At 42.5% G+C, this 14,173-nt stretch overlaps 1 protein-coding gene across 2 annotated transcripts in view; it reads right to left on the reverse strand.

Annotated features, from left to right (window-relative positions):
• GRIK1 (glutamate ionotropic receptor kainate type subunit 1) overlaps window positions 1-14,173 on the reverse strand; it is a 177,207-nt gene that overhangs the window by 13,934 nt on the left and 149,100 nt on the right. For both annotated transcript variants that reach the window (XM_072851856.1, XM_072851867.1), the window contains 3 exons: window positions 11,216-11,334; window positions 6,865-7,082; window positions 1,406-1,631 (listed from right to left, as the gene is read on the reverse strand). In XM_072851856.1, the coding sequence (XP_072707957.1) occupies window positions 1,406-1,631; window positions 6,865-7,082; window positions 11,216-11,334 (563 nt within the window). The remainder of the gene's footprint in view (window positions 1-1,405; window positions 1,632-6,864; window positions 7,083-11,215; window positions 11,335-14,173) is intronic.

A 14,173-nucleotide genomic window follows, 5' to 3' on the forward strand; every position in this document is an offset into this window, starting at 1 on the left:
TCTACAATCGATAGTCTTGAATGCTATGAGAAAAATAACAGAGCCTTTGGTGTCCATCTGAATAGTGGAAGAATCTCCACGGCTTATCTTGTTTATGAAATCAGTCCTTTAAGAATTTGAGATGCCTGATGGCACTGAATTATTCCACAGTGCTTGGAGATATCTATTCCCCTGAATTTTACTGGTTTTCCTTAAGAAAAAAATTAAGGCACATTTATCATACAAGAAACACCTTATAAATATATTTCACAGCTGTATTTCCAATGGATGCACTCTCTGAGGATTACCATCTGTTCCAATTATTCCTTCATTGTTCTTGGTTTAAAATGTGGCAGCTTTATAACTGCAATGAAACTCTTGCCGTACATTTGTCTTTATTCAGGATTTTAGCTTTTATATCATTTTCCTCAGGGTGAGAAGGCTGTTCTCACATAGCCAGTGGAAAAATATACTTAAAATGTTATCTACAGGACAATCTGTCTGAGGTAATCAGTAGAATAAAGAATCACAGTTCAAAGTGCAGTGGTGTTTCTCCCTTATTTATATCTGGTCTACCAAGCAACTGATGGACCAAATACTTCACCTGTTATATCTGTGTAAACTGATATTGCCTTGAATAATTCCCTTGAAGACAATAAAATTGCATTGCTATTAACTGAGCATGGCATGGTAAATGCATATGTGAGCAGTATGGAGAAGTATATTATACAGGAAAAAGATCTGGCTGCCCAGTGCTGATTATTCACAAGAACACAGCACAAAAACCTGATGTTCTTTCTAATTCTCTACAGTTAGAAAATCTTGGAAAGGACATCATATGCCAAAAAAGGTCTACTGGAAATAGTTCACAGAGATTGGGAGTCTTAAGACTCTGCTTAGCTCAAAACGCTGAAATACCTGATGCAGATGCAGAACCTTGCAATTGCTTCTCACTGTTCTCATGTGTTGCTCTGAGGTCATGAAATAGATCAGAATTTCATCTCCTTTCATGCAGCTTTATTTGGGAGGCATTCGTTGGACCTAAGATTTATCCTGCCCACTTTCATTTTCCCAGAGACACTACCTGATTTCTCAGACTAAACTGAATTTCAGTAGAGTGACTTGCACCTCGAGCAGTGCAGAGGATACCCAGTTTGCTACAAATGGGATGCTCCAGAAGGCAAGCCCATCACTCAACCTCTTTCTGCAGATGTAGCCTGCACTGCTACATTCCCTCTTGCTCACAGAGACTGCTTGCAGATGAGCAGGGCAAGAGTAAATGTTTGGCCTAAAAGGAAGCTCCTGGGGTCTGTTTCAATGGGAAAGGTTTCTAAAAGACTAGGACATGACTCAAATGGCGATCTAAACTTCTGAAGGGGACATTGCTGGGTGTGCTCCACAACACCTGTGCTGGAAAGCATCTTACCAATCGGGGTTCCCACGCCGTAGCCTTTCGAATCAATGAGCCCCCCAATCTGGGTGAGATTGCAGTTTCTCTGAGTCACGTACTCTATGCTGGTTGACTCCATTAGCAGCGCATAGTCCGTTGTGAGCACACGCTGGATTCCCTCGTCGTTGTTCTTCACCAGCGCTGTCTGCTGCCTGCTGCTCATGAACGCCCACATTTTCTCATATGTTGATATTTTGGATTTCTAAGGAGGGAAAATGAAGGCACAGAATCACAGCAGCACCCAAGTTACACTTGTAAAATATTCCTCAACCTTTTGTTGTGACCGATGCCAATAGCACATCTTGAGTGAAAGACAATCGCTAGCCCGGTTTTCCTTCCCACAGCCTTTCTCTCTTACTGTGCTTTATGCTGAGGAATCTCTTTTTTCACTTCCTTTGCAGTGCCAGATACTTCATTACTGGCATGACTGTGAAGTTCTTTGAAGTTTTTTGGGCTAATGCTGTTACATGGATTACAGCACATAACCCAGCTAAATTAGTGCAGCTGGATACTGTTGCACTCAGAAGCAGTGCTTCTGCCTGTCAGGGCAAACACACTACTCCAACAGCCTGATGATGAATAAAGTACTGGCTCTTTTGTATTGATATCTCTTGCCTAGAAGTCATGTACTTCAAGGATAAAGCTTGAGAAACAAACCCAAAGCGGCTTCTAAGCAAACTTCTGCTTTCCATTGCAATCAGACTTAAGGAATTCATCCTTCTCCCACTGAAGTTAAGGGGGAGTTTGCCAGGAGGAACGTGTACGTGTCCTGTGTCAATGCCTGGCTGCACAGGGAAGAGGGATGCCAGAAGCCCCAGCCACAGTGTTGAACATCCCTTCCTCCCCGCTCCTTTCCCCGTGCTGTGGGAGCCCGTGAGGGACCCAGGCACCCTGCAGGGAAAGGCAGTGCCGGTGCCCCCTTGTCCGCACTTCTGCCTTTGTTGGAGGACATGAAAAAAACCCTGAACCTGCTCAGGGACGTGCTGGAGCCCCGTGCCTGCTACCCTCAAGATGTGCTACCTACAAACCAAAAATCCTTCAAGTGGTCGCACAGTACTAACATGATTAAACCTCTCTCTTCCTTGTATGCTGGCAAACAATACTGAGCACACAATGTCACTTTTGGATTAAATATCAAGGTGGACCTACAGACAGCTGGACCATTAGAAACTGTCAATAGAAACGATTTTGTCTCCAGTTGGCAAAGCCAACCATGGCTGAAGTATTCTGTGCTGCAGCCTAGCACTAGCCAGGCACACACAAACCAACTTTTTAATGTAAATACAAGTTGAAGGTCCTCCACACACTTACGTTTGCCCAGTTCTGGGGCAGTATATCCTCATTTCCTTCATGGGCCCTGTCTTTGGTTTATAGCCATCATAGCTGATTTTAGGCTCACTGTATGGAGACCATATGTGCTTATTAAACAGCAGTGTCTGGGGGATTCCTATGAGAAGTTGATTTTCTGGTTCTCTGAGCTTTAAATGTTAATATGCTTCACCTGTAAATTCAATACTTGTGAATGTCAACTAAATTCCACTTAAGTTTGGTAAGCCACAGGATACCACTAAACTTTGAAGATGGTTAAGTGGCTCTTTACTAGTAGAAACCATTTTTGCTGCTCAGTTGTGAATATTTTTTGAAATTGATTATAAGTTTATGCAGTAGATTGAGTCTGATATTGAATTTACTGGAAGGATATATTCCTTATTCAGATGAGTTTGAAAGAAATATCCTAGCTTCTCAACTTGCCAATTCCCATTTTTTTTCAGAATAGATCATATGCCAAATTCTGGCCTTTGAGTTCTCATTGATTTCAGTGGAAACATGTCTGCACATCAGAAGGTAGAAGCTGGCAAGAGTTGCAACATGAGATTAAGATCTATTATCACAGAGGGGCAAGAATGCAATGGAAGATTTATAGATGTGCTGGAAACAGAGCAGGACAGCAGCCTGGAGAAATATGTGCGTGTCACGATTTGTGGATGTGAAACATCTCGCCTTCAGTTGGACTTTTCCCAAATTTGGACATGCACACAGATGGTGAATGCTGCCTGAGATCCTGCTGGCTCGCCTGCCTAGAACCCCATCCCCTTGCTGGAGCACTCCTTAACTGTCCAGGCCTTGTTTTCTGGGTATTTTCATCCGGAATGGCCAGATCTGGGATCTGTGTACAAGGAGGAGGCTGACTGAGGTTCCTTCAAAGTCAGAACTCCATTTTTTCCCACTAAAAATTTCAATTGCTTTTATTTTCATTCCCCTCACTACCTGGCTAGAAAGCATAGTCACTGCAAAAACTTTCTTGAAAATATTACCTCTTTAGCAATAGTTTTTCTGGGGACACTGTTAAAACAGGGATACTAGTGTAAGGCATTCAAAATTAGCGGAAGAACACAACTCTTAGTATATGCATTATAAACAAGACTAAATAAAAAGTGATGTAAGTTTGAATAAATGCAAATAGAGTTTTCAGAAAAGCAGTGGAAGTACCTTGCTTTTCTCACACGGTTCCCAACCTGCATCCCATCCAGTATGTACATTGTGTAATATCATCTTTCAGGGGCTTCCTGCTGCTACTTTAAGCACAAAGTCCTAAACCAAAGCTCTTCAGAGTTTGCTTCGTGCCAGCATCTTTTTCTGCACTTGATGACTTCAGAAATCCTTTTGCCATGTGTGTCTCTTATAGTCCTGAAAATCAGACTCATCTGGTCTTTGCATCTTGTGTCCTACCTGACGGGCACTCTCTTGTTCCTCTCTCCTCCAGAGCAAGGAACACCTAGAATGTCATGGTTTTGCTTTAAAAAAATGTTGGTCTGAAAGAGTCTGCTGTTTCACTTGGCATTTCTTGGTTTAAGAACTGGGCATAGCCCTTAGATAATCAAATCTTGCAACACAGGAAGCACTTGTAATAATGACCCTTCCTTAGTGCAACCCAGCCCTGCGCTATACTCCTGCAGGACTTTTTTAATGCTGTTGCACCTGGTGGTGCTGATTCCTCCTCTCCCTTTCCCTGTCCCCATCACATCAGCACTCCCAGGTGGCAGGACGGTCTCTGCAGCACAGGCTGCCCATCGTGAAAAGCACCTTTCACCCCAGCTCAGCTCCTCCAGCCCTCAAATCACAGGGGCATGCCTGTCAGGGGGTACCCCTGGGTATTGGGGTGCTCCCAGTCTGTCACGGCATGGGGCAGCCCAGGGGAAACCGTCCAGGCCAGGTCAGGACTCCACAGCTCCCCAGAAAGAGGCAGACTTATTTCAGGTGTCTTCTCTAGAACCATTATGGCAAAGGAGCTTTTTCTTAAACTATACTGTAACGCACGTGCAGCACAGGAATGGGACTAACTGCTGCCCAGAAACCCTTACTCCCGCCTTCTCCTAATTCCCAGGTCTCTCACTGGTGTGTGTGTGTGTGTGTGTGCTTACTTAGCTCAAGAAGTATATGCAGTATTTTACAGTCCGAGAGAGGCAAAGTCATGCCCTCACAGAGCACACAGTCTTCCTTTTGCATACGTAAGTATCTATCGTATTTACTGTACAGAGACCTACTCCGTGATTTTTTTTAAAGTTTTGGACAGTGTAAAGAAATCCTAATCTTGGGAGGATTTTGAAGGGTTTCTGTAATAAAAATAATAACACTTTTTATATAACACTGTGTGTGTCTCACTGGTTTACAAGTGTGATAAATTGTATTTTTCATGCATTTTTCACTATGTCACCTTCACTCTGCCAGAGAATCTATCTCCATTCTGTACAAAAACTAGCGCCCTTTCACTTGTGTTTGTGTACACATGTATTTCAGACACAAGTAAGCTAGCATGTATAGCATATAAATATTTAACCACCTTGTCTGAAACTTTTTTTAAAGGCTTACTTTCTTTTAAGCCTACAAATTTTAACCTCAGGGCCTAATGGTGCAAAAAAAAATCAGTGTAAAGCTGGAAACAACTCTAGAAATTTGTTCGGAACTTCTCATGCTGAAATTAAGAAGCTATTTCCTCTGAAAAACCATGGAAGCGACAGGTTTTGAAGATTTCTCTCTGACACTGAATACGGCTTCAGAATAGCAATGACAGTGACAGGGCAGTGAAGAGCTCTTAGACCAAAGGAGTTTCCCAGAGTCCTTCAGAAGGCTGCTTCCTACTGCCTTATATTCCTGATCAGAGTCTGGGACTTGCCTTATGCAGTTTCCAGGAATATCTCCAGATGGGTTTCCCAGCATATCTTAATTGCAATGTCTGCTCATCACTTCAAGAACTGACTATAACGAGGCTCTGAAAAATGCTGCAGTTTGTGCATTTCTTTCAGCACAGAAACATTTCTATTCAGCCACGGGAGAGCCATTACAAGGGCATTTCACCCTTGCCAGGTCCACCAGGGACAGCCTACCACCAGATCTGTTACATGATTGAAACATCCTTGATGAGCATTATTTGTTTTGAGCGATGACCCAAATACTTTAGCCACAATCCTTTTTGTCTGTGTGTGTGGAAGCACTTTGCCTCAGGTGGAAGCAGAAGGGTTTGTGGTTAAAGTTCAGGTTGGAGCAGCAGGGGCTTGGGTTCTCAGCACCAGGGGCTGAAGCTGCTCACGTCTGCACACACATGTGGCACGAGTGTTATTTTGCCCCACGTGCTGCTTCCCCATGGTGCCTCATCCTCTTCAAAGGCATGTTTGACTACCTATAAACACCATTCCTAGATGCTACAGTGAAAAGCATGATACCAGTTCATTCAGTGCTTAACTTCCCTGCTGAGATTACCAATGAAGCTGCTAATTAATTCTAATTGTCACAGGATTTTTATGCATATATCCTATATTTATGGCTTGTTGGCTTTTACGTTGACATTTTATGAGATTAACCCATTTTGTATGTAATTAATACTAATGGTGCAAAAAACCCCCTATGCAGTTATCTACAAAGCAATTAGCCACAGAAAGTGACCTTATACTTAGAGATGTGTTTAGGTATGTATGTGGCCCATATATTAATAGCCTGTGTAATATTGACCATGGACCATTTTAAAAAAGGGACAAACAACCTTGCATTTTGACTGCCTGCAGTATTTTTCTGGTGCAAATGGGGCCTTCAGAAGTGACCTTAGCCAAGTGGCTGTAAGAAGCTGAGATCTTGCCCTGAGAAACAACCTGGAGCAGAATGTCCCCATGTCCATGCCCTGGTTCCCTTCAGATTCTCCCATCAAAGGCATGGGTTTGACCTTCACAGCAGTACAGCATCAGATTGTTTCTCCATATCTCTTGGGGGAAGATCTCCTATCTTTCACATTAATATTGCTGAAGAATCCTCTATGGATTTGGGCAAATGATGTATTTGCCTATTACACTAATCCTTCCAAGTGTTGTGATTCCGCCTCACGATGTATCGCTGGAGGGCCATGAGTCAGTCCGACCGTACAGAGCTGGCTGATGACATCTTACCTTGAAGAAGGTCATTGTGGATCCATCTCTAACAGCCCCATACTCTATCTTGGTTTGCTTTGCCAAATCGTCTGCTGAATCAATGGGGGATTCCATCCTCTCCACGGTCAGGAAGGCAGCCAGGTTGGCAGTATAGGATGAGATTATGATTAAGGTGAAAAACCACCATATTCCTCCAACTATTCTGGTGGAAAGAGCTTTGGGCATCAGCTCTGATCCTGTTACAATATCATCAGAACAATCATATTAAAATGATGCTGAAAGATGTCTTTCCTGACACCACAGACTGTTTTTAGGCACGGAATGCTTTTATGAGCTGTAGTATGATAAAATGATTTAAACAATAATCTTACAGATGCACAGCTAACATTTATAATGGTAACACACTGTGAAGGGGATGTATGCCATGATACATGACAAATGGAATTATCCTTGGGTCTAAGCCCCATTACATCCCTGAGCTAATGCTCATTGTCATATTAACTTCTTACATCCCCAGCAAGCTATACTAGTATTTTTGCCTGTTTCCTGAATCTCTTTTTACCAGTATACTGTAATCAATTTTTTAATCACAGACCTTTAGCAGAATGCTATTCTGCTTATAAGCTACCTGGCAGAAATATCTTACAAGAGAAACCTGGCCTGTGCATCCTATCGACATACCTAAGCAGAAACAGGGTGATCAATGCGGTTCCAGTGAACTCATTGGCCTGTGTGAACCTGAGCTCAAAACCCAGAACACGTCTTATCAGAAACGTGTGGTTTACATTTGAAAATTCAGAGGGTGAATGGGCGTATCCTTTGGATCTACAGGGCAATGCAAAGTTTTGGACAGTGTATTTAACACTCATTATTGCTGAAAAGGTTTTAGCAGATCTGCCTGCATGTCACACTGACAAATACCAAAGTGATCTGCCATTGTCATAAAACCCCACGGAACAGCACGGGTGGGTGTTAACTGTGCTGAAACGGCTTTTAAACAGCTCAGACAAACTGTATTTAAGCCACACAGGTACTCGTATTTCTAAGCATTCTGATGCAATTTTGTGCTGTTTTTTCTAGAGGCATCCCCACTGAACTCAGCTCATTATGTGGGGTTCAAGGATTTGGTTCAGCAAAGCACTTAGACAGCCACTTGAATATTTTTGACTTCAAAGTTAAGCCTTTGCATACTTATTTTGTTGATGAAGGATGGACTTAAGAAAGTACTTAAGTGCCTGTGAATGGAGATCTCAGCACATAAAGCTTTTGATGTGACAAACATATTTCTTTACTTGAAAAATGTGACATATTATGTCTCCCCAACTATTTAATGATTTCTGTAAGAAATTTAAACGTGTTACAGAGAATATTTTCAGACTTTGCAAGAACTCTTAATGTGACTTTTGGGGCAAAGACCAAAAGGGTAAAAACTTTCCAAACAACCAGCAAACAGATTTAACTTAGCTTTGTAAACATATAGACATGTCTCTTAAAGGTCAAAGCTAAGCATAGCCCAAGGGTTTGAGTAGGTTGACAGAACTGCCAAACTGCGAGAGCAGATGCTCTGCCTGTGCAGCCCTGTGCAAATTTCAAATTAAGCCAGCAGTCTAAAAGCAAAAACTCTCACTTGAAATTTTTGAGTCCAAACGTACCCATTTCAAGAGCTGTAGCTCTATCTGGGTTTGTGTTTGTGGTCTGTTGTACTTTCTTGCTTTTCAGGTTAGATTTTTTTTTCAATACGATGAAATCTTTTCTTTTTTTATATTGTTGCTTTCAGGAGAAAAGTGTGTTTATTTCTAAGCTGGGGTTGACCTGCAAAAGCTGGCTTCTAGGAGTGCTGATCCAGGTCATCTTGAAGGTATTATTTTTTTTAAGCTTAGACAGCTATACAAATATAATTTCTACACGTGGACCCTGATGTAATACCTAGCTCTGACATATACATCCCAGTAATGCATAATAGCCGGATACCTTGCAGATATCTTAACAAGCAACCATGAAATCTGCCAGCGCAGCCTTTCAGCGGCACAAGAGAGTAGACGGAGAAGCCCTGTGTGCTAAATCTGTGGGGTGAGATGCCAAACCTCCTGTGATTTCCTCTAGCAAAAAGTTGTTTGTGAAAAAGCAGCATAATACATTCAATTCAATTAAGCTCAAGACGCCAGAGTCTATTAATTATGCAGTGAGCTACAGTTTTGCTTTTGTGAGGTGCTGAGCACACTCTGCTCGCAGCTGAACCAAGCCGGCCTAGCATCTCTTTTGATCGCTCCCATGATTAGTTCAATGTTCACCTTTTCGAGGGCCTTGATTCCAGCGAAAAGCATTAATATCTGCTCCATGCTCACCAACTTCACCCTGAGCACTCTCCTTAATGGGATAGTCCTGGTCTGACCCATTGCCTGGCTGCACTGGGGCTCTGACAGATAGCTTGCCTTTCTGAAAGTGATAGTTTCCCTGAATGGATTGGATGAAATGTGTCCTGTTTGGATGCTTTCGGAGTATGCATAACACATCTGAGACTTTCAGGGGAAAAACAGGGGAAGTAACATCTAAATAAAAACGTTGCTAGCAAGACTCGGGGTCAGAGACAATACTTGCTGAAGTCTCTCTAGTGCCTTTTTATGGCAGACATGACAGCCAATCCTGATCCAGACTTTGCTCACGCTCTGTAGAAAAGAGAAAGTCTGATCATCACATTTTAAAATTTAATAACAAGGGGCTTCCAATCAAGCATAACAAGCAGCTGCTGCCAACAAGAAAGAGTGTAACGCTAGGTGCAGAGTTTCACAACCATTCACATCATGTTCAAACTCTTCACATTAACAACGATGCACTTACAATCACACGTACCACAAGCTTGTACATGGAAACATTTGTGCTGCCTTACAAATGTTTTTTCTTTCTTTCTTTGTTTCTTTCTTTCTTTTGTTTTGTTTTGAATCTTCTTGAAAGACAAGCAGAGTCTGGTTGGGGCTGACTGTCATGTACCCAAGGTAGTGGTAACGAGCAGACACTGCATCCCACAGTTTGCTGTGGATGATGGTAAACTCCAAAAAAGGCAGTACATCGAAACACAAAATCCTGGGGCACTTTCACACACAGAGCAATCACAGTTATATACACACACCTGCCTAATACTGTAAAACCTCAGCCTGTGTTTTACTGATAAAGCGGAAGGAAAACAAAACAAAAAAGCAAAACAGAACGGCTCTTCCTTCATCCAGCCTCCTTCAAAGTAATTTCTGTGAGGAAGCTCTATATCCTGTCAATACACTGGTGCACCAATGAAAGCAAGTGCATCTTAGGTACAATACAAACTTTATTCTCTACCATATCTAGGAAAAAATCCTCCTCATGGTTTTTTTACTGCTACTCACTTCTGTTAAAGAGGGAAGAATAAACTGTACCTGGATGGATGCAGAGATGGTTTTATATTCCTTACTTAAATGTTTAGGAATTTAATACCAAGGTACTGCTGGGCTTTCCTCTGGATTGCCTTTTTGGTTGTTGTCATGGGGTGGGGTTTTTTTGTTCAGCTTTGATTCAGCTTGAAAGGTTTGTCAGAAAACATTTGCATTCTTTTCAGTGGACCTCAGTTTTGGTGAATAATGATTTAACTGGAAACCTTAGAACATACACGCCATAAACAAATGTGTTTAGTACACATATCTGTTTGACTTCCCATATGGAGTAAGCTTCACTGCCCTTCCTTGTCAACTGAGTAAAATGTCATCAGTTTCCAAAATCATCAGCAACAGGGGCTTGTGACTGGGTTAAGTTAATGCTTCTAGGGTTGGATGCATTTACAGAAGGATGGGACTCATACCTGCAGAAAAGCCATAAAAAAAAAGGTTTGGTTTTGGTTTTAAACGAAGTTTTTGACAAGTGCCAACAAACTTAACAACCCTTCTGAAGAAAGAGCATCTTTTTTCTTGTTTGGCAGTTAAAACAGTTTTTCTAGGGTCGCTAAGGCTGTTACTATTTCCGCTGGGATGGAGACCAACTGTTTCCTGTTGCCAAACCTCTCATACCAATAAACTCAACCTCAGCATGAAGCACTTCATATCCCTCTTGCGATTATTTTACGTTTCAGCTCCAGAAACTCCCATGTGGCCCTGTCCGCCTCCCTTTCTCTCAGGTGCTTCCCCTCCTTCCTCCCGCTGCAGCCCTGTTCTGGGTTTCACGGGTTCCCCTCCTCTGCCTGCTCCCGGTTGCAGCGGCACGTCGTTTTCTTCCTTTCTTCTACCGCTTAGTTTCTGAGATCAGGTTTTACAGTATATGTTGTATTTACAGAGGGTGGAGTTTACCAGCACAGAAGCCCTTGAGCAGACTGTGGGACGTGTGCGATAACGAAGTGTAACCGGTGTACCTTGCTGCATGAGAGCTCCAACTCCAAACCAGAAACTATTTAGTAAAGTAAAATTGTTTTCCACCACATCTGAGTCTGGGTTGCACGGGTGGGGGTTATACCATTCATATGGTGTAAACCTGTGGCAGTTAACAGAAACAATCTGTAAACATCAAATAGAGTACACACAGTGGCAGCAAACCTGCTGAAGAACGCACAAAGTGAGGAGGTTAATGAAGGAAACAAGAAAAAGAAAACCTCAGCTGAAAGGCTGCCCGCGGGACGTCTCGCAGCTGCCTTGTGCAAGCTGTGGAGCGACGCTGCAATGCCAGGAGCCGTTTTCACAGTCCCAGATCTAGCACAGAGCTACTCCCTTACTCCTCCCGCTCTCGGGTTAGAGCTCCCAAGGGTGAGACTGCTGCAACGCCCCACAGCTTCCCTGCCTTCACTGCTGACAGACAGACAGACATTTGCAGGGGCAGGGGGACAACTGGAAGCCACGTAGCTGCTCCTTGGTAAGGCATTTAGAAAATAACGAAGGAGTAGCAGCCCTCTAAAGGCAACCATCGTTAGCTCTCTGTAGTTGAGATGCTGGATGCTGAATGCGCTATCCCTGTGCGAGACTGCCACGGCAGCAGAAAAAAAGGCTGTCGATCATTTGAAGGCGTTCGGGAGCAATTGCAGTGCCTGAAAGCCATAGGGCCACGTTGTCGGCATTGCAGGGAGAGAATGACGCAGAGGATTGCCTTTAACAGAAGAACTCTGCTCTATTCCCCGTGCACCATCCTGCAACTGCAGACCATGCCCCTTCTGCTCTGCACAACATTTGGCAGAGTTACGTTAAGGACCATTTCTCCCCAAGGTACCTTGCCTGCTGTTGCTTCCCACTGCTGCATGGCTTGCTGCAGACTTTCTCATGAAGTTTATGAATATAGCTTTAATTGACAATGTCATGCCAATACATTTTAATTACTGTTTCAACAATATAATTAAGCATTGAATTTATTCACGGTTGCAAGCAGAGTGCCTTGCTTAGCTGAAGTAATGAACTCTGATAGTAATGAACCCACTAACTGAAACAGTATGTAGCTTAGGATGCCATTAGCTGCACAGTATTACCGTTACTAGCACAATAGTGTTAAAAATTGTAACAAAAGACGCAGTTTTCAGGTTCAAAATACAACAGTTGTGCACACACCAGTTAAAAGAAAGGCAATCACCAAGTTATATGTTTCAAATTTGTGCTAGAACAATGGAACCAACTGTTGTGTGGTAACCAAGTTGTTCCCAGCTCAGAGGGAACAGTTTCCCCTTCTTGCACATGTGGGGAAACACATCCTCAACAAGAGACCCGAAATTATGACCTGTAGGTTGCCTTAGCTGCCGCCTGCCATAGAAGTGAAGAGGTCCCATGCTGAGCGTTCACCCACAGGGTCCTAGAGTGTTAACACAGGACAGTAAGAAGATGTGCAAATAACTCTGCCTGACCTGACTGGGAAGCCCAAGGCTGGGATCTTGCATCATTTCAGACAACAGCCACATTGAGTAGGTTGGACACAAATGTCTCCATCACCGAAAGAGCAAAAAGGCAGTTGCTAGAAAGCGGCAATGAAATGCTGGCAGCAAAACTCTTTCTGCCAGACTGGAAAGATTTTTATAGCACTGGGTATATATTTTAATGTGGTACTAGAGTATGTATTTCTTTTTCACCTGAAACAAGAGCTGATTTTCTTCTTGTGTTTTTATTGCCGTGCTGGGCTCTAAGAAGATGCTGGCTTACAATTCTGCTCAGGAAAACAGGCCTTCTGTTTTCCTGGCCTTTTTCCCCTGTTTTTGTCCCTCTTTGGACCTTCAGCAGTAGCTAGGCTGAGGTTTATGATAAAGATGAGATGCTCAAGGTCTCATAAGCACCTTTTTATATAAGCTCTGTGTGACTTTATTCACCACTAACGGTTACTTCAGCTACCTATCTCTACCGTCATTGACATCAACAGCACAGCTGATAGGGCATTAGCAGTAAAGGGAAAATTCAGCAGAAAATGCCTTGTTCATTCACTGCCAGTGTACTTAGGAAAAGAGCTTTGTCAGTCTGTAACCCTTCACAGTGATAAAAACTTCAGTGTTTGAGTTCAAAAATCAATATAACAATGACAGGGCTACATAAGGCTCCAAGGCAAATGAGAAAATATTCAGCTGCTGAAAAGTCTGAAGAAATAACAGGAAGATTATCCCAGTCTATGAACATTTTTCCCAAGTACTTGTCTCCCATGAACTGATGTCAAAATACTGTTAGCCATTTAATTTACCGTGGCAGTGTTAAGAAGTGGATGCTTCCTGGTGTTCTTAAAACCAATCTAACCCATATTTGCTGAAACACTTGGCAAATCTTACAGAAGTCTTGACATATTTGCAGACGTGAACAGGTCTAGATATGGACAGTAAGAATGGCTTAGCTTCTTGGAGTAAATTAAAATTTATAAAGTCTGAAGTAAATGAAGATGACGTGAACACAGTTTTGGGTACTTCAGCCTATATCGTTATGATCTAATTAGGCACTCATTTTAGGCATCAGTTTGAAAAAAGCATTTATGTCAGAAAAAATGTAAAAATTCAGAAAAGTATACTAACTGTTTTGCTGAAACTAGTGTGTTCTTCTCCTCTTTTCCTAAAATAGGTGAGTTATGAGAATTATATGCAAACTTGATATATTTGTTACAAGTTGTGTTTTGTGCTGTGTGTTATGAATGTGTGTGGGTCTATACCTCTAATGACATTTAAGGCTTTTAGCTAATTTTAGCCACATTTGACAAATAGGTAGAGGCCTTAGAGGTTGTTATGCTCCTGCAAGTGTCATGAAACATTGCAGTAGTAGCCCCAGTAGGAGAGAAGCTGCAGGATGAGCTCACAACTTGTTACATATCAGTTAATCCGCATGGGAAAGATCGCCTATAAATCCTTCAGCTGCAGGGAAAGCAAACA

The sequence above is a fragment of the Ciconia boyciana genome, chromosome 1 (genome assembly GCF_034638445.1).
Source record: "Ciconia boyciana chromosome 1, ASM3463844v1, whole genome shotgun sequence".
NCBI lineage: Eukaryota > Metazoa > Chordata > Aves > Ciconiiformes > Ciconiidae > Ciconia > Ciconia boyciana.